Here is a 26,936-nt window from a genome sequence, read left to right on the forward strand (position 1 = left end):
GACAGTGTTTTGTTTTCTTTAATAGCAAAGTAGTGCTATTTTGTCACTTAAATGGTTCATTTCCTCTAATTATTTTATTTTTTAAGTCCCATCCTTCCATGGGCAGACAATCTGATCCTGGGGCAATTTAGAGGTAATTTGGCACTAATACCACCCAATTCTACTTCAATGTGGCTATAAGACATGACATCATTACTCAAGCTTGAGACCAATATGTTGAAGAGAGACATGTTCTTACTTTGTTTCAGGAGTCTGGGGATAACTGTACCTCTCAGCTTCATACCAAATCTGTGCAGCATAGCTTCACTGACACTTTTGCACATGGCAACTTGAACTCCTCTCCCAAAAACATGTTCACTGTGAAAGTTTACACAACCTGTAAAGGTAAGACTGCAAACTTTGAAATCAGTTTAGCAAAAACTAGTATGCAACTTATTTCTAAATTTTACATGATTCCATTTGAATTGGTTGGACATTCTTTCAGATAATGGCAAGACTTCAAATGTCCACTTAGGTAGGAATAAGCCTCACTGAACACAGTGGGATTTATTTCCCATAAACATGATTAAAATGTTGCCATTAAGATGCAAACGTTTCCATTTCAAAGACTCTGGAATGGAAATATTTCCCCCCTCTGCTGTTCCTTTCATAAATAAACAGCATACGTAAACGCAAAATAAATATGTCCAATCATATTTTACTTTCCATTGTTGAAAGGAGTTATATGGAATTTATTCATTTTGTGTTTTTACAGGTACCCAAACCACAGATGAGTTGAGTACAGTAAAGAAAAGCTCAGGCCAACAGACAGAGTAAGGATGCACATTGTTTGTTTTTTGTATGGACACATTTGAGGATTACCTATATATACTATTCACTAGACACTTGATCATTTACCTCTTTCCTACAGTATCATTCTTTGCAATAGTGGCACATCCTCTTTTGACACAGTCCTCTCCTTTTTTCTTTTTCAGTTGTGGAACAGCAGTTTTAGATAAGGTACGGAATACAAGAAATGTGAAACCTATTGTCTTAAGACATTAATATACTCTGTGTAGCAGCACAAACCAGATCCTAGAGATAAAATATCTTTGATGGTAAAGACTATAAGCTGCCCAAACGAACCCGTACATGTGTTTCCACTTTATCTTATAGTAAAACTTTCCTTTTCTGCTGCCTGCCTGGGATTGCAAAACAACCACAGTGTCATCATACCAATTTGAAACTGGGTTTTGGAAATCCTTTAAAAATACTGACTAAGCTCTGGAAAGCTTCTCAAAGAAAACAGCTTATATTATATTTTGATGGGGTTGGGGTTGAGTTGGATGACCTCTAGTTCCCTTCCTTGTGAGCTTTTTAAACATATAATGAGACTTTCCTTTTCTGCTGCCTGTCTGGGACTTCAAAACCGTCGCAGGGTAGGCAATTGTTAAGGGCCACTGAGCCATACAGTGACTTTCATCTTGGATAAACCTGGGCAGGTCATATCACTGTGTTGCAGCCAATTGTGGATTATTCTCCAAATCAGCCTCCTCTCCAGATGTTTTGGGCTACAATTCCCACCAAACTGATGGGAGATGTAGTCCAAAACATCTGAAGCACACCAAGCTGGGAAGAGCTGCCTTTGTATCATAGAAGGCTTTGCCTTGAATCTTTCTTATCAAGTACCCTTACCTTTGGAATGCCCACCAGTATCCATAGCCTAAACATACTGAATGTTTGGTCTTTCTGTTATCTTGCCAAGAATACAAGCTTCATTTTGAGGCTTGCAGATTGATAGTGTCTGTTTAATTTCCTTGACATACGCTAATGCTCCCATGTTCAACTCAAGTCAAACTTTAAATCCATTTATTTCAATTTCAGGAGATTATTCAACTTTCTAACTACCTCAAGGTGAGTAATTAACACTAATTTGGGACATTTTTCAAGAAGGATTGTGCCAGGACTTTTTTATTTCTTCTATCCTTCCGATAGGACCATAACTGTAAATGAGACATGCACCAATTACAAAATTACCTCAGATTTTCTGTCGACAGGTTTTGGTTTTGCTCTCAGAGTCTTGACAAAAGCATTATTTAGAGTCAAACATTTCCTCACATTTGGTGCCTTAGCAGACACCTTGAAGGCAGTACCAATGGAGAAAAGTTAGTGTGTGGCTTGAGGCCTTGTGCATATTTTCACCAGGTAAAGGCTGCCACCCATTTTCCTGGACATTTGGATTACCAATAATGTTAAGTATAAAAACAGACAGTTAGATTAATGGATTAATAATATTTTAAAGTATTTTTTTTAAAAAAAAAATCCCACCCCACGTGAATCAAGCAGCAGGTTTAAAAAATAAAGTTTAAATTATTTAAAATGTAATTAATTGCTTTGCCTGCAGTACATCCCTGGTTCAATCCCTAGCATCTTTAGGTGAGGTGAGGCTGAACGCCTGGAAAGTCCAATACTGAGCTAGATGTTCTATTCATGCAAAGCCAACTTCTCCCTGCCTACTGCATAACTCCTTGCCGTATCCTTGCTGTTCTAGAAGGTCCCCTTACCATCAGAAGCATCTTTGTAGAGGACATAGGAAGCTGTAGTACATGGAGAGTTGCAGGGATGGATTAACAATAACTAGTTGCGAGGGGACACGGGTGGCGGCAGAAGGTTGGCAGTTCAAATCCCTGCAACGGGGTGAGCTCCCGTTGCTCGGTCCCGGCTCCTGCAAACCTAGCAGCTCAAAAGCACGTCAAGTGCAAGTAGATAAATAGGTACCACTCCGGTGGGAAGGTAAATGGTGTTTCCATACGCTGCTCTGGTTCGCCAGAAGCAGCTTAGTCATGCTGGCCACATGACCCAGAAACTCTACATCAGCTCCCTTGGCCAGTAAAGTGAGATGAGCACCGCAACCCCAGAGTAGTCTGCAAATGGACCTAACAGTCAGGGGTCCCTTTGTCTTTAGTTGCAAGTAAGTGCTTTCTGCTAGTGCAAAACCACATTTTTTAATCATCATCATCATCTGCAGTTTTGCACAGGTTTCATCAACCAGTCATTAAAATGCCATCCAATTTATTGTTGAGCAGTATGATTGTTTATGTATCTACTCAGAAGTGAACCCACTTGTGTTCAGTGGGACTTACTCACATGCGAGGACTGAAGTCTACAAGTTGCTCTGTTGAGCAGCAGCCTTAGTCCTTGGAGGTGGGGAAAGGTCTGAAAACCTAGAAAGCTTCTGACAGTCATTGGAAAGGGCAAGCTAGAGGGACCAGCGGTCTGATCTTAACGCAACGCTGGGATTTCCTTCTGAAAGCCTAACAGGAATGATAACAGTGGTGTGCAGGAAATGGCATCTCAGGCACAGATAAGTGAAGAAGATAGAGGGGAAGAGTTGTGGTTTAAAGGTGGCCCCTTGCGAGCAATGGGGTCAACAAATGCAGTTTGATAGCCAGCTTACGGGAAGCTGGTGTGAGAGCATGTGCAGAATCAGAGCCCCAGAAGAGATTTGGCAATGCAGGGTGCCTCTTTTGTGTGAAGCAGTCAAGCTGTTCTGAACCAGCCTGGCAGCAATTTCTACTGGGAGATTAAGGGAAACCTCATTACTGACACAGCAGATGGGTGTGACATCCACAGCATATATTTAAAGCACACGACTTCCCCCAAGGAATCCTGGGAACTGTTGTTTGTGAAAGATGCTGGGAATTATAGCTCTGTTGGGGGCAAACTATAGTTCCCGGGATTCTCTGGGGGAAGCCATGTGCTTTAAATGTATAGTGTGGATGCATTGGGGAATAAGTACACATTTTGCACACTTTGCTGAGCCTGATTCCTCCTTTCCTTTTTTCAGGAGGCACTTCATCGGGAGCTACTGCTGAAGCAGAAGATGGCCATCTTACAGGAACTTTTTGCCGCATTGCTGCAAGCGGCAGAAAAGTCTTGGAAGGTACTGATTAGCCATGCTGAGATTATCTATAGCAGGTGACAGGGTGGGGTGGTGACACTCACCTGATCTCTGATTTGCCATAATGCTGCTGTTTACCAGGAGGTAGAGGAGTAAGGACAAGGCACCTACACATGTTATCACTATCTTACCCAGAGTGATCAGATGCATCAGTGAACATGGTTCCTGGACCTTTCATTCTTAGGCCAGGTCATTCCTTGTCCAGAAGAGACAATTTCAGTAGGTGCAGTGCTCTGTTGTGACAAGGTGTGCTTGCCAAGAATCTCCCTTTCTAGGCATCTACAAGAGGGACAAGAAAAGTACCACATTCCAAATATGAGTTGCACGTTTCCTGGTAAGTACGCTTAAGATTTAGCCATGCACTCATATGCACCAATGCTCAACTTGACCCTGTGTGCAAAAACGACTTATCTGCTTTCCATAGAACAAAGCTTGAAATGCATAAAAGCATCAGGTGTTTCAGATAAAAGCTATGGACTTAGAAACTATAAGCATGGTTCAGACTGACAGAATATCAGGATTGTTATTTATTCCTTCCTATCCCACTTCTCTGCTTCCTTCTTACCTGGCTTTTATTCTGTTTGAAAAACTTAATTTAAAAAAAACCCAATTTTTATTACCATGATTCAAGGTGGTGGAGTTAGCACCCTGGAAATTAGAAAATGCATTTTAAGTGCTTGAGACTTGTGTAAGTCTGTCCGATCAAGTGCTTCATGTGCCACCACATTTGTCCATAGTGTGTAAACAAGGCTCACAAAAAAGGAAATTTCAGCAGACCTGGGGCCTTTCACTGACACTGCAGTATTTCAGAGAAGTATCACATTTTGAGAGTGATTTTGCCCAGTATCACTTTAGTGACTCCAATCCTTGTTTCACTATGATCAGACTAGATAACCAGAGAGTAGGAATCTTGCTCCACGGTGGAGTGCCTTCATGTGGGGCAGCGGGCGGGAGAACATTTGTGCTCATTTTATATCAAGTTTTTAAATTTTAAGTCAGTGTTAGTAGGTCTACTAGAAGTGGGAACTCACTCTGTTGAGGTGAGGGGGAAATGGTTTCCGAAAACAAGGAAACGATCTTTTAAATAGCAGGCCATTTCTGTACCGGGCTATTGTAGTGCATGTGTTTTTTCTGCGGTAATATCATTGGCCACTTGCAAATAGGTGCCTATAGGAGCCATACAGACAGGCTTTATCACCCTTTTGAGAGGAGGAATCAAGTTTTTGTGGATTCAGCAGGGATCATATTGAAAAACCGCCAGACCAGTAAAAGCACATCCTTTTATGGGATGAAAGAAATGTGTTTGGGTTGTTAGCAAGGTTGGTCTTATTGTACTGCCCCAAAGCCCCACAAAATGTTAGGTCCTCTCTACAGCCTAAACAGCTTTTCACAGTTGGACAGGTAGGCAGCATTTAAAGTTAAGCCCCTAAAATGCTGCAGGCAGTTTAAAAAAAGAAAAGCAATGCAAAGTAGTTTGCCCAAAAATAAGATCAGCAAGAGCTCTGACAGACGAGAAATGCCAAAGAATATGTACAGTCTGATGCTTTTGTGGTTTGAGACTTCCTCTGTGAAAGACTTCAGTCAAGCTTCAAGAGGAAAAAATAGCTTGACACCCTCGCTGGCAGGAAGTGTCTCTGAAACCTCATCTTAGCAACAGGTGGGTTTGCACTTCACCTCTCAGCAGTGATGTTGTAGAAAATAGTTTTCCACTGCAGCCTTTGCCTTAACAGCTTACCTCTGGAGAGGAACAAATAGCCTGCTGCTGGGATTTCAAAAATAAACACAGATTGGAAGCTTTGAGATTTGGCACGGCAAATGTCAGATGAGAGATGAGTTAATTAAAAAACAAGAGCCTCTTTAAAACCGTAGGTGGCATCTAACATTTTCAGTGCCTCAAAATGTCTAAGGAGCAAACTTGATGTGATGCCTGTCTTGTAGTTTGTTCTGCCATGTTTGATTTTTAAAGAAATAAGCAGTTGGCACAGAGTCAGGATTAGGAGTGTAAGTGGGGGGAAGCTTTCACCCCTTTGCTTCCAAATAAGAGAAGAGAAATAAATCTGATTTGGAAATGGCTATGTGGCTCCTCTGGAAACCTATAGGCTAGTGTCCTGTAGCATCCTTTAATTTCTTTCCTAGCGATGCTCATAACTATGTCCAGCACACTCCTGAAGGGACCACATGCTCTTTTCTTTTCTTTTCTTTTCTTTTTGATCCCTCAGATTTGCACACAACCAGAAAACTGCACAAGCAAACAGCATTAAATATTTGCACACCAGCTATTGAGCAGCACCATTAATCTGAAAAGTGTGTGCTGACAATTTATGATTCTTTTAATTTTATTTTCCAGCTATGCAGACAATTATTTCTGGAGTGCTCTTGAATGGAGAAGCATAGCCTTCCATATCTCTCAGATTTGAACAAAATTGGGTGCTGAGAATTTACAGTTCCTTGACTGTATGCTATTGCACACTTCCTGGACAGGGAGATTTAAAAAACAGCCCCCAAGTTGTGCACACAGCTATCTGGGCATGCCCTGTCTGTGCCTAATAGGCATAATAGAATTTGCATAATAGATTCAGCAGTTTGGAAGATGGGGACAAACACAAAAGAGAACACCTACTGGTATGAACAGGAAAAACCAAAGTTGTTCCTCATACACATGTGATCTAATTTGAACGAGGGAAGAAGTGGATTAACAGCTAGATAATTCTCCAGTGCAGACATGCCCTGTGAATGTGATGTCTCTCTGTTGCCTTAGGATCGTGTGGTGGTACTGAAAGTCTGCTGCAACATAGTACCTCTTTGTAGGTGTTGTTAGCCCATTTTGGACACAAGTGGAAGCACTAGTTTGTTACCATGCCTTAGGAGACTCAAGTACCTAAAATCCCCTTTCCTTGGTGTTTCAAGGGGTGCTGCCCTAGGCACCAGCTCCATTAATTTTAAGCATTGCTCTTTGGAAAGCAGATTTGCCATTTTGCACATTGGATTAATGCACAGAGGCATTTCTTAAGGATCTGAGCCACCGTTTTTGTGCTTAATCGCTTGCATATTAAGAAATGCTCCACTCAGGTTTGGTGTGCAGTACTTTGCTAGGTAGGTGTTTAGAAGAGGAGATTCTGGAAGGTACGCCTTGTCATGACAGGGCTCTGCAGTGGTAAGGAAAGCAGCACCTATTGAAATGTTCTCCTCAGCACAAGAGATGGCTTCCACCCAACGACGAAAGGTCCAGGAACCCTGTTCTGTGATGCACCAAGTCACTCTCAATAAGACAGTGATAAAATGCATAGATACAAATAACTAGGGAGTGCTGGAGATAGAGGCACTTCCAGACTGCCATTATTTCAGCTGAATTGCTCATATTTTGCAAAAAACAAAAAAACAACTCTGGAAAACATGAGTGAACCAGGGCACAGGGATATGGGGACGTGGGTTCTTTTTCTTCTTTGTTTGTTTGTTAGACAAATCTTTGGAAGTTGAGGATGTAAAATTCCAACCTTTTCCCCGCCCTCCTCTTAGGGTCAGCTAAATGAAGACAAACTCAAGTGCAGGCTGAGTGCCCTGGAGAATCAATTGCAGACTTGCACCCAGGTAACATATTCTTAATTGTTTTAACGTTGTATCAGTTCTATAAATGTTTGGTTGTTGTTTTTTAAAAAAGTTAAAATGTTTTTAGCTGTTTTTAGCTGTCAGCCTCATTGAGTCCCTGTCAGGGGAAAAAGTGGGGTATAAATAAATATATAATAATTATAATATAATGTAATCATCTTTGGCTCAAAAACGAAGGACTGTTTCTCTCCTCTGAGAGAATTTTCATAATTATGCCAGGAACGGCCAGTCTTTGTATTCTTGGGGCTGCTCTGTGTTTCAGAGATGAGTGCTTGGGCATGACCTACTTGACTCCCTCATAGAGATTCCAATTCTGTTATAACATTGCCATGCTCTAGATCACGTGGGCAACCTTTTTTTTCTCCCCCCTTTTTAAAAATTTCTTTTCCAGTATACCCCCAATAATAGCCAAATTATAACAATAACAATTAATTCCCAAATTATACAATTATCAAAAAACCAATCAATTTCCAATTAATACATTTTTGTTAACGTGGCTCCCTGCATGGTGGTTTGAGTGCATTTCCGATCTTATATCACTGCTTTCCATAATCTTAATTAATGCCAGTTACATTTCTCTTATTATAATAATCCCTTAGTCAACAGCTACTACATAATTAATGATTTCTGTTCGTGATGTTACAATATATAAATTTATAAAGCTTCCAGTGAGGAACTCAAACTATTATCTTTTATTCTGCCCTGTGTGTGAAAACCGTTATGTCCTTGGAGATTCCTTCTGTCCATATATGGTGTTGTCTCTTTCACTTCCTAGCTGTTGTTTTCTCCCATCATGGCTTGGGGCGGAACTGAATCTTGAAGTTTCTCAGAGCTCTTATCTCTCCGTCCCTTGCTTTGGTGTCTCAGAACAGGCAACAGTCTGCTCGAAACCATTCTGTCTCACTAGCAAAACATGTCGCAAATCTCCTTTCCAACTTTCCAATCTCTGTGGCGTTCTAATCACAGCCCCCAAATTCTTTTCCTTCCAGCAAGAGATTTATGGCCCAATTAAACTTTATCTTAGATTATATTCCGTCAGTAGCACACACAAATCTCAGTCTCTTTTTCCTTGTCTATTGTTTTTAAACGGAGGTGAGGGGAATTACATGGTCTTTCCAACATAGTCATACTTGAGCTTCCCCTCCCCCTCCTTCATTTCAGATCACACGCGGCTTCCATTTTTCCTTGTTAATATCAATATTACCCCAACGTCCCTTCCTCACTTATGAATATCTCTTTATATTATATTCCGGAGAGGGTTGCTGAATCATAAATATATAAAAGAAGCTTAGAATAAACAACCCATGGGTTTCCCTCTCCCCAACCATCTCAGGCCAAAGAAAATCTTATCTCAATTCAAACCTTTGATCCATGTAACTGGTATATTCCGCAGTATGTTGTTACAACCCTTTTCCATCATGTGCTGGGACAGTGGACCCTCCGGATACGAATTAAATTACTTTTACTAACCTGAAAAGTCCATAACTGGAGGCGCTGCTTCTGCACGCGCATGGCGCACAGAGTGTTTCGGCACATGCGTATGGCGCACAGAGCACTTCTATGCATGCGTGCGTGGCAAAACCCAGAAGTATACACTTCCGGGTTTGCCGCGTTCGCAACCCGAAAGTTACGTATCCAGAGTGGTACGTAACTCGAGGTCCACTGTACTTTAAAACCAATTAAAGATCCAATTAAACGGAGAACCTCTGCTTCTTAATGGCGGCGTAAATGGGAGTGTGTGCACATCCACATTCTCTAGCAAATGGGTTTAATAATTGCCCAGTGTGAAAAAATTCCAGGGCATGTTGTCTACTTTGGTGAACTATGGGTCGTAATGGTTTTAATATTTTTAAATTGGGCATTATTCTTCAGTTCTCCGTTTGTTTGTTTAGAGTCACTCAAAGTGGAGCTTAAAGAGGATTCTGCTGGAGATGGAAGACCAAAAGCAGAACTATGAGCTGAAAGCGAAAGAGTCTCTTCAGAAACTCCTTGAGGAGAAACTGCAGGTGGAAGGGCAGCTCCAGAATGCCCAGGTAGGTGTGGAATTTCAGCCTGGAACGAGGACAGGATTGGGCAGCAATTTACACAACATGCTCCATCATTACATACATGCAGGAATTTTGTTGTGCATTCAGTACAAGGCTGAAGCTCCAGAGCAATGTGAGAGATGTGTTTTTGGAGCACGGTTGCTGAGAATAACCACTTGGCTGCATCATTGTGGTCAGGTCTGCCTGAAGCATAACCTTAACCACATTGCTCAGTTGAAAGAGCATGGTGGGGATTTTGCCTGCCTTCACTACACCAACTTCCACAGGCTTTTCTTTACCCCGCTAAGCATGTTATTACCCCACGCCATGTACAAGGAGGTTATTTCAGGTAACATGTGTAACAACTCTGCAAAGCAGCCACATGTCTTTCTGTGGTGGGTGGTTAATTATGTACCTTCAGAAAGTATTAAGCTGGTGCAGTATACTTACTAAAAGACTTGAGCCAATCAGGCATTCTCTGGCTCAGATCTCACCTCTGCTACTTTTTCTCTACCTAAAGCTCCAACAAGAGGTGTGTTCACATTACCTCCTTAGAGTGTGCTTAAGTTGTTTGGGTTTTCGGATGTATTTCATAGGCTTAAGGACTCCAGTCATTGTGAATCTGGTTTGAGAAACAATGCATCAAACACCAGCATTTTTGAAACAAGGTACAGTCATACCTTGGATCCCAAACGCCTTGCAAGTCAAACGTTTTGGCTCCCGAATGCCACAAACCTGAACATTTTGAACGGACTTCCAGAACAGATTCTGTTTGACTTCTGAGATACCACTGTACAGGATGCAAATGCATTTTGGATAACTTGGTGTGAACATGGATTAAAAACCCAGTGCTTGGAATGACGTGTGCACAGTAAACAGGACTGTGAACACAACCAAGGCATCTTACTGTACTTATTTTTAAATGTTCTGTTCGCAGTATACAATACTGCACAAAGGAGAGAAAAGCGCTAAATAAAATCCCACATTATTAAATGAATGCATTTATCAATCATTTGAATTAATTTTCAGCAAAGCTTCAGTATTCTACAGATCCCAAATAGAGCCCAACATAATAACTAACACAGACACACATGTGCACAGTGACTGGCCACATTGCAGACCTTTTATGTCTTTGAAAACTGGTTGTCCAGCAGCCACATGGGGAGGAGAGTTAACCTATTCCTCATGCACCATCTCACAAAGAGAAAAAGGCCTTATCCCTCTTGCCCTTTGGAGCAGCTATTTTCTGCAGCAGTTTTAGAGGGTAATTTTTCATTGGGAAAGTATCATATAGAGCAGGGGTTGTAATGTGGTTCCCTCCAGATTTTTATTTTTTGGACTACCAACTCCCATCACTCTCTACCATTGCCCATGATTGGCTGATGGGAGTTAGATAGTCCAAGAAAAAAAAATATGGAAGGAACCACATTGGCTACCTCTAGTATAAGGGAAGACTTCGCTTCCATCCTCCACATTGTCCTAGTCCAGTTTGGGAACCTGCTTGTGCTATTTGTTTTTGGAAAGAATGAAGGATACATAAATGTGATCAAATATTAAATGTATTATCTGGATTGGCCCTTCAGATCTCCACTAGATGGCACCATATGGAAAGCTATATGGCATAAAATAGAAGATTGCTAGTGGAGCAAGATATGTTGACGGAAATGTTTGAGCTTTTGTTTCATCCAGCCCTCCTTCAGGCAAAAATATCAACTGCTGCTTTGTTGCAGAGAAATGGGGGCAATGTGTCTGGTGATGATGATTCCCCTCTTGCTTCTGAGGTTGCCAGATAGTATTTCTGGAAGTAAATTTGAAAATGGCAAATACCTGAAGCTCTCTTTAATAGCACACATCTTGAAGGAAAACAGCAGTGGGGAGAGGATTAAGGTTAGCCTAAGGTATCCACATCCATAAATCTCAGGGACAGATCAGTTATTGTGGCACAAGCAAATAAATGCAGACAGAAAGAAGACAAAAATTGAGTTGCATGACAGAACTTCTCTGCCCTCTTGGGAAACCCCAGGAACATTTTTTTGGGAGGGGCAGAAGAGATGGAAGGGAAGTTCCATTGTGTTATAATGAGTGTGGTGTTTTCCATCTACACCAGGTTGAATCACAGAATTGTGGAGGTAATTTAGCCCAGTGCACTCCTATATTAGGAGGCCTGTGGGCTTGGTCTGTTCCCACCCCTCCATACAGCCACCAATTTTGAGTGCAGTAGCGGAATCTCTGGCCAGTGATATTGTGGTGCTAGGATGGGCCCTGCCCAGTGCTAGGATGGGAAGGAAAGCTTTCCCCTGCTCCTCTGTTGATCTGTATCAATCAGAAGAGGAGCTCTGTGCCTGCCTCTGTGTGAGAGAGACTTGTGCTCTGTGCATGTATGTACAACACTGTGAGTTAGCCACATACACTTTGTGGCCACCCCCACTGCTGACCTATGGCCTGTGGCGGGGCCAGAATGAGACAGTGTGGCCCTTAGACCCTCAGCTAGCCTGGAACTACAGCATGCCTGAGAGCCTCCTAACCTCTGCTTAAATTTCCTCAACAAAGGAGAGAGCCCAGCTCCTCCTGGAACACTGTTAGGGAGTTTCATTTCCGTGCCATCTCCTCCTGTTGGCTCTAGTCCTGCCACCTGAGACAGTTGACCTCTTGAGTTCCCATCCCAAGCCATGGAGATCACAGCTTGCTTTATCCACGCCACCTGCTCCCTTTGTTGCTGTCGAGAAGGCATGCTTGTCGACTTTCACCCTTACATGTGACCATGTTCTTCCTAGAGAGCCCTAGCTGTTGCAGAAGAAGACTGTGCCCTCTGGAAAGAACACTACAAGACATTAAATGAAGACTGGAGCCAGCTGACTGACAAGCACATTGAACTGGAAAACAATCTTCATGTCCTGGAGAACAAACTTCAGGTAGCTTCCTTGTCCTTCTGTGAGACCAACTTTCCTTGCACAGCAGCAAGTCTGGCAATCAGTTCTCAAAGTCAGAATTTAAAATAGGAATAATAGTGGCTAACACCACAGGATTCTTGAGAGGGTGAGTCATGGCCAGAGAATGAACGAATTGTTGCTGAGAAATGCACATTCCCCAAAGCCTGCTGGGGATTATGCGTGTTGGCTGGAGAATGTACAAAATTCAGTGCAGATATGCATATTTCCCAGGGCCTGTTGATAGCATGCGTAATGAACGGAGACTGTACAAATTTCAGTTGATACATGGTTTTTTCAAAAAAAAATTAATATTGATATTTTATTGGAAAATATAATCTACATATAAAACAATATGTACATTTCTGAAGACCTGTTGACGACTATGTATAATGACTGGGAAAGGTGCACAATTCTCTATTCACAGGCAGATTATACGCTTGAGGCCTGAATATGCGCAATGGATAGTTGTTATACACATTTACTGCTCAACCTATATTAGCCCTCTCCTGCCCTTTTAATGCCCATGCACCTCTCAGGACAGCTTACAACCATTAAAAATCACAATACAATATTAAAACAACAATAAAAATACATAAAATATGCAGCATTAAGAGCAACAGAGATCACTGATAAAAATGGCCTCAGATAATACTTAGCAACAGGGCATTTTTTCTAGAAAAAGATGTGTAGGAACTTGTTGACCTTGTTTTTTAGAGAGCTCCCACCACAGCCACAGCAGCCTAGAGAGGAGTGTTCAAGCTGGAAAAAAAGCCCTGCTTAGTAGGCAAAAGCATCACACAAAACCAAAAAATTAATCACCATCCTAAAACAACAACTAGAGAAGGGGCCATCTGCATTTTATGGTATTCCAAAGTGTCAGTGCAGCAGTCCCTGAAAAGGTCTTATCCCTTGTTGTCATCAGCCATACCCATATCCTAGTTGCGACACAGAGAATGGCCTCTCCTTCTGATCTTATGGAGCAGACAGGATGAAGGATGGGAGACAATGATCCTTTAAGCATCCTGGGCCCATGTTAGACCTCATCCTGAATGTGATGGTCTAGTTCATAGCTGCTGTGCTGAGAATAGTGACTCATTATGCCAGTACAGCAGGCCAGTTCGGGGCTTCTGTTGCTGCGCTTGCACCACACCATCCCCCCACTTGCCACCTTGTTCCTTTTCCCATCTCCCTCCTGGTGAGCAGCAACTGCTCACCTGCTGGAATGTCAGGTAAGTGCCTCCACAATAATTCCCACAAGCCTTTCTCTAGTTATTTCTTTGCTAACCAGTTCCTTGTTATTGCGGCTGTTTGCTACCTGCAGTGGTCCGACAACCAGAACTTTCAGCTGCACCAAGCCTTGCAGAGCTCTGAGACTGAACGTGCCCAGCTCTATTCCAGAATTAATAATCTGCAGGAAGACTACAAGGTCACAATTGAGTGTCTCAGTGTAGTGGAAGGTAAGACATTTGTAGAGGAAACAGGAGATTGGATGCTGACTGATCTGGGTCTTAGGCAGAGCAGGAAAATGAAAAGTTACAGGTTTCCAAAAATAAATAAATACATGACTCTTAGAACTAACCTGCTGTTTTGAGCATAGTGTCAACTGTTAGGTTTCAGTCAGTTATTTTTAGGGGGAAGAAGGTGATTCAAATGTTGGTGAGAAACAAGTGACACAGCCCTTATTTACAGCTGTACCTCCTCTGAATGGGCAGAGTAGATAGCTTGTCTGAAAGATGACTCTAATGTCTACTTGGAAGCTAGACTTGAGGATACTTCTTACCAAAAGTGCTAGCTTTCTACATGCTGGGATAGAGATGCGTGTGAGCAAGCAATTCTCTGTATGCATTCAGTCATATGGACGATTGTACTGCATACCTCCCTGAACATGTGGGTATTTATTTTTTGTTTCGAATATGCATATAGAGCCTGCCATGTAAAATATATTCAGGCAATGTACAAGAAGTCAAAGTCAGATCACTTCCTCAGGAAAAAATAACTTTTTGGGAAACGTGGATCCTATTTCTGTTTGTGCTGGGAGCTGCTTGAGGAATACCAAACAAGGTATGTAATGTGTAGATCAGATTCCCCATCTGAGCAGCGGCAATAACACATTTTTGATTCCTCTAGTTTCAGTAAAAGGAAAACATTTACAAATTGCAAAACCACAGTGTAGTGCTGACCCCTCAATTTCAGTGGGCTAGAGCATGTTCCACCTGAATACAACTCTCACCTGTGGTGGCAAATACTGCTGTTTGGGAGAAGGAAAAACCCTGCATGGAGTCAACTGTGTTGTTCCTGAATGGTTTTGTTAATTTCAGGCAAGCTGCGAAGTGAAGAAAGAGATAAGCTACAGCTGGAGGCAACAATTAAACATTTGCACAGTAAGTAAATCATAGTGATCCAAAGAAATTGACAGTGAACATGCAGGACCACAAAGAGAGCATTCACACATTGTGCTTCATGGTATAATAGCCCTATTTAAAATCCCTTTGGGTATAATTCATTTGGTTCCTATAAAAGTGTAAATATTTGAGAGTACAGAGATAATTACGGCATACTTCAATTTTTACAGCTGTTTTCCTTTGCTACAGTCACTTGTGGAGAGGGACAGGAAGGGGGTGTTGCCAGCTGTACATCTGAATGTGGCAATAGTTTTCTGATTATGTTTAATAATAGGTTGTGTCATTGAAAGAGTGCCCAGTAAGGGATGACATAATGAAGGATGCTTTGTGTAAGAGGATTTTTGCATATGACCACAACTCCCATGTTGGCAAATAACATGTACTTCTCATGTATACCACACGGAGCATTTGAACATGTGGTGCACAGGCAGGAAAATGTTGTATACATTGATCTTTGCAAAAATAGCTGAGATTTGTGCTCCCACGTTAACTCCTACTTGCAAAGGAGCCAGCTGTCCCCAAACATAACTTGTGAAGTGCACACATTTGATGATTCAAACTACCAAAGATCAAGAGATTTTATTTAATTTCTCAGAACTCCGTGGTTACTTGATTACCAAAAGAATAAAAGAGACAGCATTGCTCAGGTTTTCAACAGATCTACCTTTGGAGCAACTGATGGGCATTTTTTCCAGTCCCAAGTTAAGTCCAAAATACCTGCTGGCAGGAGAAGGTGGCAAGTTATTTAAGGATGTGCACCTAACCCACCATAATAAGTGCACAGGTTCTTTCAGTGTGTGCTGGTTCCCTGCTTGTCCTTTAGACTAAGTAGGGGTTGTTGCAGCACCAGTACAGTCTATGCGGTCTGCAACTGTTTGCAACACCTATGCAACTGTTTGAATTGTTCGTGAAGAACTGAATCGAGTGTTGGAGACAGAAAAGCAGTGTGGAAAGAGAGAAGCAATTGGTTCATGCAAACATTCTGCATTATGATCTGCTCTGGTTTCTTCCATTTGCAGATGGGATGCAGAATCAGTCCAGTTCACGAAGATGAGATGCAAAGAACTCATCTAAACTAGTAGTGGGACTTCTGGGCATCTGGGATTTTGTGACTGGTACTCTAAGAACCACTCCTCGCAGGATAGGACTGGATCTAGACTCTAGTTTTATGTGTGCCCTCAGATTAAGAATCACAAATAGAAGCATTCCTCATAGTGTGTATTGTTACTGGTCTGCAAAAGGCTGCTTGAAATATATATCAAACTGTTAGAAGTTTTCTCCTCTGTTGGCATGAAGCTGTATCTATTGGAGCAAGCTTTTATTGGAGCAAGCTTCTTGTACAATAAATGATTTTTGCTCAAATGTTGATGTCCACTTTGTTTTTGTTTTTCAAAGTAGTTTTTATTAAAGATTTTCTTGGGTTACGTAAATCTAAAGGGACCCCTGACCGTTAGGTCCAGTCATGGACGACTCTGGGGTTGCGGCGCTCAACTCGCTTTACTAGCTGAGGGAGTCGGCGTACAGATTCCGGGTCATGTGGCCAGCATGACTAAGCCGCTTCTGGCAAACCAGAGCAGTGCACAGAAATGCTGTTTACCTTCCTGCCAGAGCGGTACCTATTTATCTACTTGTACTTTGACGTGCTTTCGAACTGCTACGTTGGCAGGAGCAGGGATCGAGCAACGGGAGCTCACCCTGTCGCGGGGATTTGAACCACTGACCTTCTGATCGGCAAGCTCTAGGCTCAGTGGTTTTTTCTCCAGAGCAGTTACATTCGATGTGAGACATTAATGTTTTATACAGTACAGTATAAGGTTTGGGGAGAGATGTCCAGCTTTGTTGATTTTACCACATTGCTGATTTTTTTATTTAAAAAAATTAAACTATGAAGTTTAAACAGAGGAGAACACACTGGTGCTGTGATGCCTGCTGAGATTCCCAGATAGCTCAGAGAATTGTGAAAGTATCCATTTTGTTCTGTAGCTAGCAGGTCTGGACTCAGCTCAGCCAGAACCAAACAGTCCAAAGACCACGAAGGGGGGAGAGAAAGCAGCCTGGAGGACCAGCTGCAAAAGAGGACATCCCAGCTTGCAGCTAAGGAAAAAGAGGTGAGGAAGTGACTCAAGCAGCTAATGAGATTAAAGGATCTCATTGGGAGATTAACTGCTATTTTCAAATGCCTTCCAATGCAGATCCGAAAACTCTGGATGGCAACAGATACCTGCTATGTGTGCATCATTTCAGTGTGTATACCTGATAACCAGACGGCTGAAAACTCATTAAAAAATAAAAATAAAAATAAGCACATTGATTTGAAAGTCTTGCTTTCAGCCACTTTTTCCTATTGGTTGCATCTGCATTCAGACGTTAACACTGATGGAGTGTTCTATCCAATCTGCAGGACTTTCCCCAGCCTATAGTCCAAACTTGGCCCCCAGGCCTTAGTTTTCCTGTCCCCATTTGAACTGGACATGGTAGTGACAAACCTGTGTTACATCACTGTAGTACTCAATGCCAGAGTAGGCCCATTGAAGTTAATGGAATGACTAACATCGGTTTTATTTATTTCTTTGGAGCTACTTAGAGTATAACTTAGTTGAATGCAACCCATGGTGGTGGCATTCTGGGTTTATCAGCGAAAGAGGCACTCAGGTATTGAGTAAGAACCTTCCCTCTGCTTGCTGCTCCCTGCCCCCACTGCCTTTCTCCCAGCCACTCACCTGTGGTTGGTTGGAAAGCATTGGGAGTATGCAGACTACATGGATTGTGCTGCAGGTACATGAGGATTTAACAGACTTTACCTCCATCCTCCTTTTGCTCTTGTGATTGGATACCCCAGATTTAAACATATTTAAATCTACTGCACTCATGTCTAGTTTGGCTCTAAGTCAGTGTTTGAAACTCCCATTGTTCTGGGCACACTTTGCGTCAGGGAATTTCATTAGCACAAGCAGTTTCTGAGCTCTGGGTGCAGTACTGGGGCCAAGATTTCAGATTAAAATTGCAGAGTGGAAGGAAAGGAGGACCTTTTTCTGCCTCCCCACTTACAGCTACTCTCTGAAGCCTCATACGAATATTAGCGGGGTGGACAAGGGAAGGACTAGACCATGTAAAAGATGAACACAATATTTTAGCTGCAGTTCATTCATTTTCAGCTTTGTATTGTTATAAAAAAGTGTGCCTAGACATTCCATTATTGTGCCATAACCTAGGTTTAAGGTGTCATTTAGCTCCTAGCTTTTATATCTCAGTTTCTAACACTGCTCTAAGCAACATGCCGAAAGGTAAGGGAGACACAGGTAAGCCTGTTACCTGCATATCCGGAGTTTTGAAACAGCTTGCATTCCATAGTTCAAGGAAACAAAAAATATACAAGTTTACCATTTTATTAAAAGATTCTTAGAAGGACCTGTTCACAATTGTAAAATATTTTATTAGCAGTGTAAATCTATGGCACACAAAAGGTGGGAGTTTTAATTACAGGCTGTAGGCATATGAACAATGGACATTCTAGCCCTTGTTAGATTTTGATTGTTGGCAAATATTCCATATCCTGCCAGGAGTCATTCTCAACAGTCTTTAAATATTCTGAACATTTTCTTCATGAGATCATTGCTTCCTTCTGGAACAGAGTATTTTCTGAGTACATGCAACTTGAGTGACAAGAGAGCAGAAGGGACATTTGAAAGGTGACTTAGATGCTTTTAGAGGTTATTGTTGTTTCTGTGCTTTATAGAAATCATAGAATTGTAGAGTTGGAAGGGACCCTGAGGATAATCTAGTCCAACCCCGTGCAATGCAGGAATACGCAGCTGTCCTATATGGGGATCAAACCTGCAACCTTGGTGTTAATAGCACCACACTCTAACCAACTGAGCTATCCAGTGAAATGAATATTCATAGCAATGTTCCTATCGGTCAGAGCTCATCCTAATGACCCACATCCAGTGTAAGTTTTCTTTCTGTTTTGGAAGAAGCATCCTCCTGGACGTGTACGGAACAGCAACCAAACAAAAAAAGCAGGCTAACATCTTATGTGCAGACTTCCACATTGTGATTCTCTAGGACATGTCAGCTTGAAGAAAACAAATCACTGCTGATTCATGTGACCATCTGTAATCATTTTGAAATCCTGCACACAGCATGCAAAAATATTGCCCAGGATGGCAACTGCATACTATTGACTAGCTGGTTGTGGACAGCCAGCAGATAAGAGTTTGTTCAGGTGGCTCTCTGGTGCCTACTTTGAATGCTTGTATGAATTGGCTTTGAGAGCTAAAAACACAAAACAAGGGACAGACTCAGGCTATTAAAAATAAAGGCTTCGCAATAACTAGAAACTCCACATTTTTCAAACCAAAGTTTCTACAAATAGATGCACATGCGTGGTATTCTCCAATATTCTGAACTAAATGTGATGTCAAAAGCACATGAACCAACTTGACAGGACATCACATCCAATTGCACTATGCATGTTCATATATTAATGTAGAAACAGCAAACCCCACTGTTTGCTAGGCCTTGGAGTCAGGAGGAGAGACCGGATACCATTTCTTTCTTGGGGGAAATTGTATGAATAGCAGCTGACAATGAATGCTTTTTGAAGACCATGGATTGACTCCCACAAAGCGATTGTGCAAATGGAAAGGTCTCTGCTCATGCAATGCTAAATCTCCCTCTCCCTGCACACAGACCCCAAACTTGCTCTGGAGGGATGGGGGGAGAAAACAGGCAGGTGTTTACAGGGGAAAGTTTACTTGTGGAAGTTGTTCTGCTCGTGCAATGACTTTGTTGAATTCAACCCCATGCCTGTTCATTAGGATAGGAAGACTTGTATCAATACACTTCATTCACAATAACATTTATAGGAACTAGAAGTCATTCAAGTTCAATGTCATTTTCTGGCATTACATGCTGCGTTAACCTTATTCATAGCCTGAAACAAGAAGGAAGTTTTTAGCCAATGGTGAAGGAAGCCCTAAATGTGCTGTGAAGTAAGGTGTGAGAGAAAGCCAGGTTTAGGACAGTAGAACTAACCACCCTGCTTCAGGATCACGGATGCTCAAGGTGCCACCACACTAAACTTATTGGCAACTGCTGCCCTCAAAACCATTTGATAAAACCAGAGTGAACAACCATACTAAACACTTATTTGCTTTCTTGCCCAGTGCATAGATCTCCGTTGTGAGCTAGAGATTCTGAGTGACGAGTACCGCAGCTGCCTTGCCAAGTTACAGCAGTGCCGAGATGAGATCAATCACCCTCAGAGCAAAAAGACCAAAGTAGGAATTCACTCTGAATGCCCCCTTTGTGCTACCTCATTGTTGATATAGTCTGTTGATAGAGCGTGACGTCAGGCATGGGCGTAGCCAGGATTTTTGTTGGGGGGGGACAGAACCTCAGTTAGCAATGTATTTTCATTTTTATTGATTTGGAAGGGCAGAACCTCAGTTAGCAATGTATTTTTATTTTTATTGATTTGGGAGGGCAGCTGCCCCCCTCCCAGCTACACCCATGATGTCAGGTCAAAATGTGAGTCAGTGGTCTTAGATTTCAGCACAAACTCAAACAGTAATGCTAGGACAACCATCGTGGACCAGCAAGATACAGGAAAGTGCAACTCTTTCAGGTTCACTAGAGTGGTCGGTTTTGGCAGTTCTTGTATTTTATTGATGATAAGTTCCGAATTAATCAGTCTCCAGCATCTATGCAATGAGTCTCATTTGTTGTATTTGCAAAGTGGGGGAAATATTCTACTCCCAAAAATTCACTAATATCACCGTTCCATGCAAATAGAACCACAGACTTTGTTGGAATAAAATACAAAAGGGAAGTGTAGGAGAGACTAAGTGTAGCTGATCGAATAGAGGGAGGAATTACAGAGACACATTATACCCTAGTTTGTTTATCTTATTAGATTTCTCTCTTTTTTTCTCCCAGAGATGGCAGGATCATTGGATTCCTCTCCTACTGGTAGTGATGGCAACAGCTGTAGTATCCTACTTAATAAATTTTGTACCCTGAGTACACCCTACCTTTAGTTTTGCTTATGTTACTGTTTTTACATTTGGGCATTCTGAGTTGTCTACAGAGAGTGACTATTTTTGTATCAAACATGTTTTTAATTTCTTACAGAATTTTGAACTTTGCTATCTCCTAAAGGAGTTTGTTGGACTGCTTGGCTTTGTATGTTGCTTCATTTGGCTGTTGTATTCTTTTTTTAAAAAAAAATTAAAGGCTACAATACAAAAAGTACAGTGTCTGTCTGATGCATCCACCCTCCAGAGGGTTTTGAATGGAAACATCACACAATTGTCCCATAGCTTTGGAAACCTCAAAACCCACAATCCAGCTATGTGCTGTCTGACCATGTAGGACAAGGCAAGGGAACCCATGTCCCATCAGATGTTATTGAACTACAACTTCCATCATCCTATACAGTCAAACCTCGGCTCTTGAACGCCGCCTCCGTTTTGGAACGTTTTGACTCCCGAACGCTGAAAACCCAGGAGTAAATGCTCCCGTTTTCTAACGTTTTTCGGAAGCCAAATATCTGACACGGCTTCCACGAGTGCAGGAAGCTCTTACAACCAATCGGAAGCTGCGCCTCAATTGTTGAACATTTCAGAAGCCAAACGGGCTGCCGCAACGGATTACATTCGACAACAGAGGTTTGACTGTACCAGTAGTCACACTGGCTGGGAGATGGAGTTCAACAGCTGAAGAACTGCAGCTTCCCCATCCCAGGCCTAGGAGTTGGGACTGCTAAAAACAAAGAAAGAAACAGCTGAAATATTTGTGGCTGGGGTTAACAAGGCTTCATTTTGAGAAGACTGAATGCAGGATGGCTTTCAAAATGCGGCTTTATATACCACCTATATATACACTGAGTCTGGGTATAGACACCCACAGAAATTTGCAAGTGAGAGCCTCCTGTCAAGGAAGATGGGAGCTTTATTCCATCAATATCTAGAGGGAATCGTATTGGCTACCCCTGACTCCAATAGAATAAGCGCTGCACCATTTTCCCACTTCCTTTTCTTAAGCAGTGAGCCATATTCCCCAAAATACTTCTCAAATATGGCGTGAGGAAACATTGCTGCATGCCTCTGGATTGCAGCCCACATTTACAAGGCCACTGCTGCCAGAGCAACGACTTCATTTGTAATACAAAGATCTGCAAAGTCTTTCTGAGCTTTAAAAGCATCCTTGAGATTTTCGCACCACGCGTCAAGGCCTCTTTTCATGACGGGATACAAGAGGTCTGGGATGCTAAAGGAGTAAAAGCGTACTCTAAAATCGTTGCTTATCTTACAGAACGTGGCTTGGACAGTGAACACCCTCAGTGGGGTCAGAGAAAGGCAATTGTCAAAGCTCTTCTGAACAGGGAAACTGTAAGCAGCAGGATAGCCCAGCAAGACACCAAAGAGAGTGCATAGATTCCACTTTGAGCAAAAGACCGCACTGGAGGAAAGCATCTGAGATGTGTCTGCTGCCTGGGCTTTAATATGATTCAGTATCTCTGACAGGTGGCCTTTGATGAGACCCACGTCTTCCAGATCACAAAGGCTAGGGCATGTCCTGGAAGCAGAAACGTCAACAAAGGGGATGTTGTCCTTAAGCAGGATTGTCTCCAACCACAGCAGCATCAGCCCCAAGTTGACAATCAGAACGTTTTCAGCTATGCTCAGAATGTGTAGCCGGCATCCAAGCGGATTGATGGTCTGAAGCTGCTGAACGTAGCTTAGGATCTGAGAAGTCCCAGCGGAATTGTAATCGTACAGGAAAGCTGGCTTCAAGCCGGCGGCTACAGCCAGTATCTCACCAGCGAGGTTCAAGGCGGCTGAGCGGGATAAGACTTTCTTCTTCCCGATTCTGAGGTGTTGGCGGGCTGCAGCGATGAGGAGTTGAGGGAAGGGCTCAGCCATTCTTAACCCTGCGGGTAGAAGTCCTAGACTGGGTTTGCTCAGAGAACTGAATCACCTCATTGCATCAGGCCTTTAACCATCAGCTGCTTCAGCCTGGCTCTAGGAATAAAAATCACAGTAATCAATATAGCTAAAGTAACAACAACCAGTGCACTTTTTATCTTTAGAAAGATAAAAGTGTCTTGATTAAACTATGGTAGAACTCAGGCTTCATGAGCATGTGGCCTCATTTAAGCCACAGTAGTTGCATCTTGGAAGTGGAAAACGGGTATTACAAAAATGAAAACCGATCAATCAGCCCTGCTGTAACAAGGGCTATAAAAGGGATTGAGGACTAAACCACATCCGCAGGCTCTCTGCGCCACTTCAGCACCAAGGACTAGCAAAACAGCCCACCTTCCAACAACCAATAAAAATATTCACCACTTCAACCTAAGATCATCCACTTGGACAGGCATCTCACCATTAAAACCTGAATTGTCTAGATTCACTTTCCCTGCAAAACAATGTGTGGTGGCGCCTGAAAGACCAACAAGCTTTCCTAGAGCAGAGCCTACTTCACTAAACGTTAAATATTAACCTCCGTCTGCGTGTATTATATATGCATGTGACACAGACGGAGGGAAGGCAGGGTAGAGACTCTTGTTAATATGAGGTCAGGAGTCTCAGCGATGGAAGAGATAAGTATGCCACATCCACTATTGTTAGCTATTCAAGAGTTGATAAGGACTTGGGGAAACAATTAAATTAGTGCACATAACATATATAAAACAGGACAGGGCACATGCACTTTCATTTGCTTTTTTAACTAGATCTTTTAACTATACTGCCCTTCATATGAGGATCATAGGATGGTATCAAAACACAAAAGCACATAGTAACAAACAAAAAGAATACCCCCTGCCACACAGTTCAACAGGCCATAGATTGTTTAGTTAGCCAAAGGCCTGCGAAAAGAGCAATGTTTTTGCTTTGCACCTAAAGTTATGTAACTAAGGCACCAGATGAATTTGCATTCTGCAAGTAGGAAGCCACCGCTGCAAATGCCTCTTCTCTTGCTGCCACTCTCCAGACCTCTCATGGGGGACGCTACGAAGAAGGGCCTCAGGTGATCACAGGGTCCAGGTCGTTCAAGTTTGTAATTCTAAAACGCTTAAATGAATAGTGTTTTTACAGGCTCAGTCGCTAGAGCATGAGACTCTTAATCTCCAGGTCATGGGTTCAAGCCCCGCACTGGGTTAAAGATTCCTGCATTGCATGGAGTTGGACTAGATTGTTTAGGGAAGTTTTTAATGTTTGGCGTTTTATTGTGTTATATTCTGTTGAGAGCCACCCAGAGCGGCTGTGGCAACCCAGGCAGATGGACAGCATACAAATATTATTATTATTATTATTATTATTATTATTATAGTATATGACCCTTGTGGTCCCTTCCAATTCTACAGTTCTAATGCCCTATTCTAATTTTAAAAGTTACTTGGGAGGAGAAGCCGCAGCTAGAGGCGCATGCCCTAGCAGCAGCCAAACTGCAATGCATGACTTTGGTCTCCTTGTGCATTAAGCCAAAACATTTTATTAGACCCAACGCCTTTCAGAATTAAGCAGCCCCTTCTTGGGGTTGAACTCGCCAGCAATCTCCAAAGATAAAACTGTAGCAAAGGAGAAAAGCTGCAAGAATTTGAAGTCGCGACTACGCCTGAAGGTAATTTCTTAATTCTGAAATTCGGGGCTCTTATCAGAACGTGCTCTTAGCCCTCCTTCCCCGCCGGGCATCCCCTTCCCGCTAGGTGGGAGTGTGCATGTGTGAATGCGTGTGTTGCTGAAGCACCGGCTATGCGTGTTATCTGCACAGGAATGCTGCATCTCCTTCGGTTCCCTGAGCAACCGGGGTCGGAGTTCAGGTGCACAGGAGGATCCTCTACCGGAACATGAAGCGACGCCGGGCAGCCGGCCAACTGCTTCTCCCGGGCTCCCGCCTCTCCGCCCTCTGCACGCGCCTCACTCACCTCTCGCCCCGTTCCAGCCCGAGCATGCGCCCTGCCGGGCGAGCGGGCGGCGTTTCCGCTTCCCTCGCGTGAGCGGAGGAGGCGGACGCTGAGTTCGCGGCAAGGGGCACCGTCCGCGTAGGCGGCGGCACTTAAAGAGGCAGCATCCCGCGGGTCGACGCGCTGCCGGGGCATGTGCAGAGCGCCGGTCTCGCGGACCTGCCCGGGTCGAGCCCGGCGACAAGTAGGAGCCGCCCAGCTGTCCCGATCCGGCCGGTCGGGAGTTAAGAGAAACCAAGGGGAGCTACTGCCGGCAGGCTCCACCTGCGAAGGTTGGCCCGGGGCGTGCGAGTCGCTCTCCCTGGATGGAAAACGTGGCCTCCGAAGTGTTACTGGACTGCAACTCCCATCATCCTGGGCGTGGCTGGGGATGATGGGAGTCGGAGTCCGGCAGCATCTGCGGTATGGGACCGGTTTTCTCATCGTTGCAACAAGCACTTTTTATGGCTGCTGCAAGTTCCACTAGAACTGCTTGGGGACATGCTGATCTTCTTCATCGCCTTGGTGTCTACGAAATGAAACGTTATCTACCTTTTGCGTTTCTTTGGTATAGGGCAGAGAGGCGGCTAAGTTCTCTCTCGCAGGCTCTCAGGTTTCTGCATGGTTTCTCTTCTAGCTTTTACCAAGTATGTCAGTGTGTTCAAAGACTTTCGCACACATCACCTTACAGCAAGGCCAGTAGTGGGTCGTCCCATATTGCAGACAGGATACTTACGGTAAGTTGAGAATGAGATAATAGTGACTTAACTAAGGCCATCAGCCCCACATCTACGACTTTTAAGGCTGCAAACTTAGGCAGATGTACTTGGAACTACATCTCATTGAATGCAGTGGGGCTCATTTCTTCAGTTCACAAGCAGTGAGCTAGTCTATAATAATAATAATAATAATAATAATAATAATAATAATAATGCCCTTGACCCAGGGGCAATTCACAACAGAAAAATACAAGATGAGAAGACAAAATGCAGAATAAAACAAAACCAAAAAACAACCAGTAAATAATGACCGCTCCCACAAACACATTTAAAAAGACATACAATGTTAAGTAGGATGGCCATCTGTCATGGAAGTTAGATTGGCCTCAACCAGAGCCAGGGCCTTTTCAACTCTGGCTCCGGCCTGGTGGAACGCTCTGCCTCATGAGACCAGGGCCCTGCAGGATCTGATTTCTTTCCGCAGGGCCTGTAAGACAGAGTTGTTCCACCTGGCCTTTGGCTTGGAGCCAGTTTGATTCCCTCCTTCCCTCTCTTTCTTTTTTCTTTTCCTTCTCCTCCTGCGATGAGGCTACATTTTAATATTTTAATGTTCCATTATTTTAATGTTGTATTTTATTTTTGTTTTTAAGTTGTAATCATTCATCTTGTTTTTATTATTGCTTGTAAGCCGCTCTGAGCCCGGCCTTGGCTGGGGAGGGCGGGGTATAAATAAAAAATAATTATTATTATTATGGATGCTTTAGCTGAGATTCCAGCATTGCACCGGGTTGGACTAGATTACTGCCATCACATAAGGGGAGCACTTCAGGCCTCATATTTAAATATATATATTTATTCAATCTAGAGCAAATATGAAGTCATTCAATAGCTATTAAAATAACACTACTATAATTTTGAGAAGCATTTCTGATGCCCTCTATGGACAGTGTTCCCCCACTCACCCAGCTCTCCCGATTGCAGGGCTGAAACCAAACATGTAACCATAGCCGCCTTGTAGCATTTTATTTTTGTTGTTGCTATAGCATCATACCAGCAAAGCAGCTTTAAGCAGGTAATCCACCCCTTCACCTTCTCTCTCCTAAAGTAATTAGTATAGCATAGTTTTAGGGTTGTATTCAAAGTATTTAACGGAGAACAGCATGTCAGTGCAAGGATTTTTTCCTGCACAACCAAACATTCTTCTGACCCTCTAGGGTAGCTTTGGGGATGGTGTGGGGTACACAGGCGAGGATGTGAGCCCTGTTGCATCCTTGCACCATCACAGATATTTAACTACCAACCACAGTTCTGCATTCCCTTGTCTCCACCACAAAATAATTGCATTTTGTCCAGAACTGCC

At 42.9% G+C, this 26,936-nt stretch overlaps 2 protein-coding genes across 10 annotated transcripts in view; one reads left to right on the top strand and one right to left on the bottom strand.

Annotated features, from left to right (window-relative positions):
- Positions 1-21,329, top strand: part of TRAF3IP3 (TRAF3 interacting protein 3) — a 33,626-nt gene extending 12,297 nt beyond the window's left edge. For 7 of the 8 annotated variants that reach the window (XM_053393463.1, XM_053393466.1, XM_053393461.1 and 4 more), the window contains exons 4-16: positions 249-384; positions 755-812; positions 975-999; positions 1,864-1,893; positions 3,827-3,922; positions 7,457-7,528; positions 9,439-9,579; positions 12,348-12,485; positions 13,825-13,960; positions 14,822-14,884; positions 16,889-17,013; positions 20,074-20,187; positions 20,846-21,329. In XM_053393463.1, the coding sequence (XP_053249438.1) occupies positions 249-384; positions 755-812; positions 975-999; positions 1,864-1,893; positions 3,827-3,922; positions 7,457-7,528; positions 9,439-9,579; positions 12,348-12,485; positions 13,825-13,960; positions 14,822-14,884; positions 16,889-17,013; positions 20,074-20,187; positions 20,846-20,929 (1,218 nt within the window). In that variant the 3' untranslated portion in view covers positions 20,930-21,329. Of the gene's footprint in view, positions 1-248; positions 385-754; positions 813-974; positions 1,000-1,863; positions 1,894-3,826; positions 3,923-7,456; positions 7,529-9,438; positions 9,580-12,347; positions 12,486-13,824; positions 13,961-14,821; positions 14,885-15,924; positions 16,268-16,888; positions 17,014-20,073; positions 20,188-20,845 lie in introns of those variants that run through there. The other variant, XM_053393467.1, reaches the window with a different exon arrangement.
- A 421-nt stretch (positions 21,330-21,750) lies between these two features.
- C6H1orf74 (chromosome 6 C1orf74 homolog) lies at positions 21,751-25,195 on the bottom strand. Of its 2 annotated transcripts, none has more exons than XM_053393468.1 (2): positions 24,840-25,195; positions 21,751-22,932 (listed from the first exon to the last, which is right to left on the bottom strand). In XM_053393468.1, the coding sequence occupies exon 2, from the start codon at positions 22,831-22,833 to the stop codon at positions 22,033-22,035; it is 801 nt and encodes a 266-aa protein (XP_053249443.1). In that variant the 5' UTR covers positions 22,834-22,932; positions 24,840-25,195; the 3' UTR covers positions 21,751-22,032. The 2 variants fall into 2 exon arrangements, with proteins under 2 accessions (XP_053249443.1, XP_053249445.1); XM_053393470.1 differs by lacking the exon at positions 24,840-25,195 and adding an exon at positions 24,756-24,838.
- Positions 25,196-26,936: the final 1,741 nt, after the last annotated feature.

The sequence above is a fragment of the Podarcis raffonei genome, chromosome 6 (assembly GCF_027172205.1).
Source record: "Podarcis raffonei isolate rPodRaf1 chromosome 6, rPodRaf1.pri, whole genome shotgun sequence".
Lineage (NCBI taxonomy): Eukaryota > Metazoa > Chordata > Lepidosauria > Squamata > Lacertidae > Podarcis > Podarcis raffonei.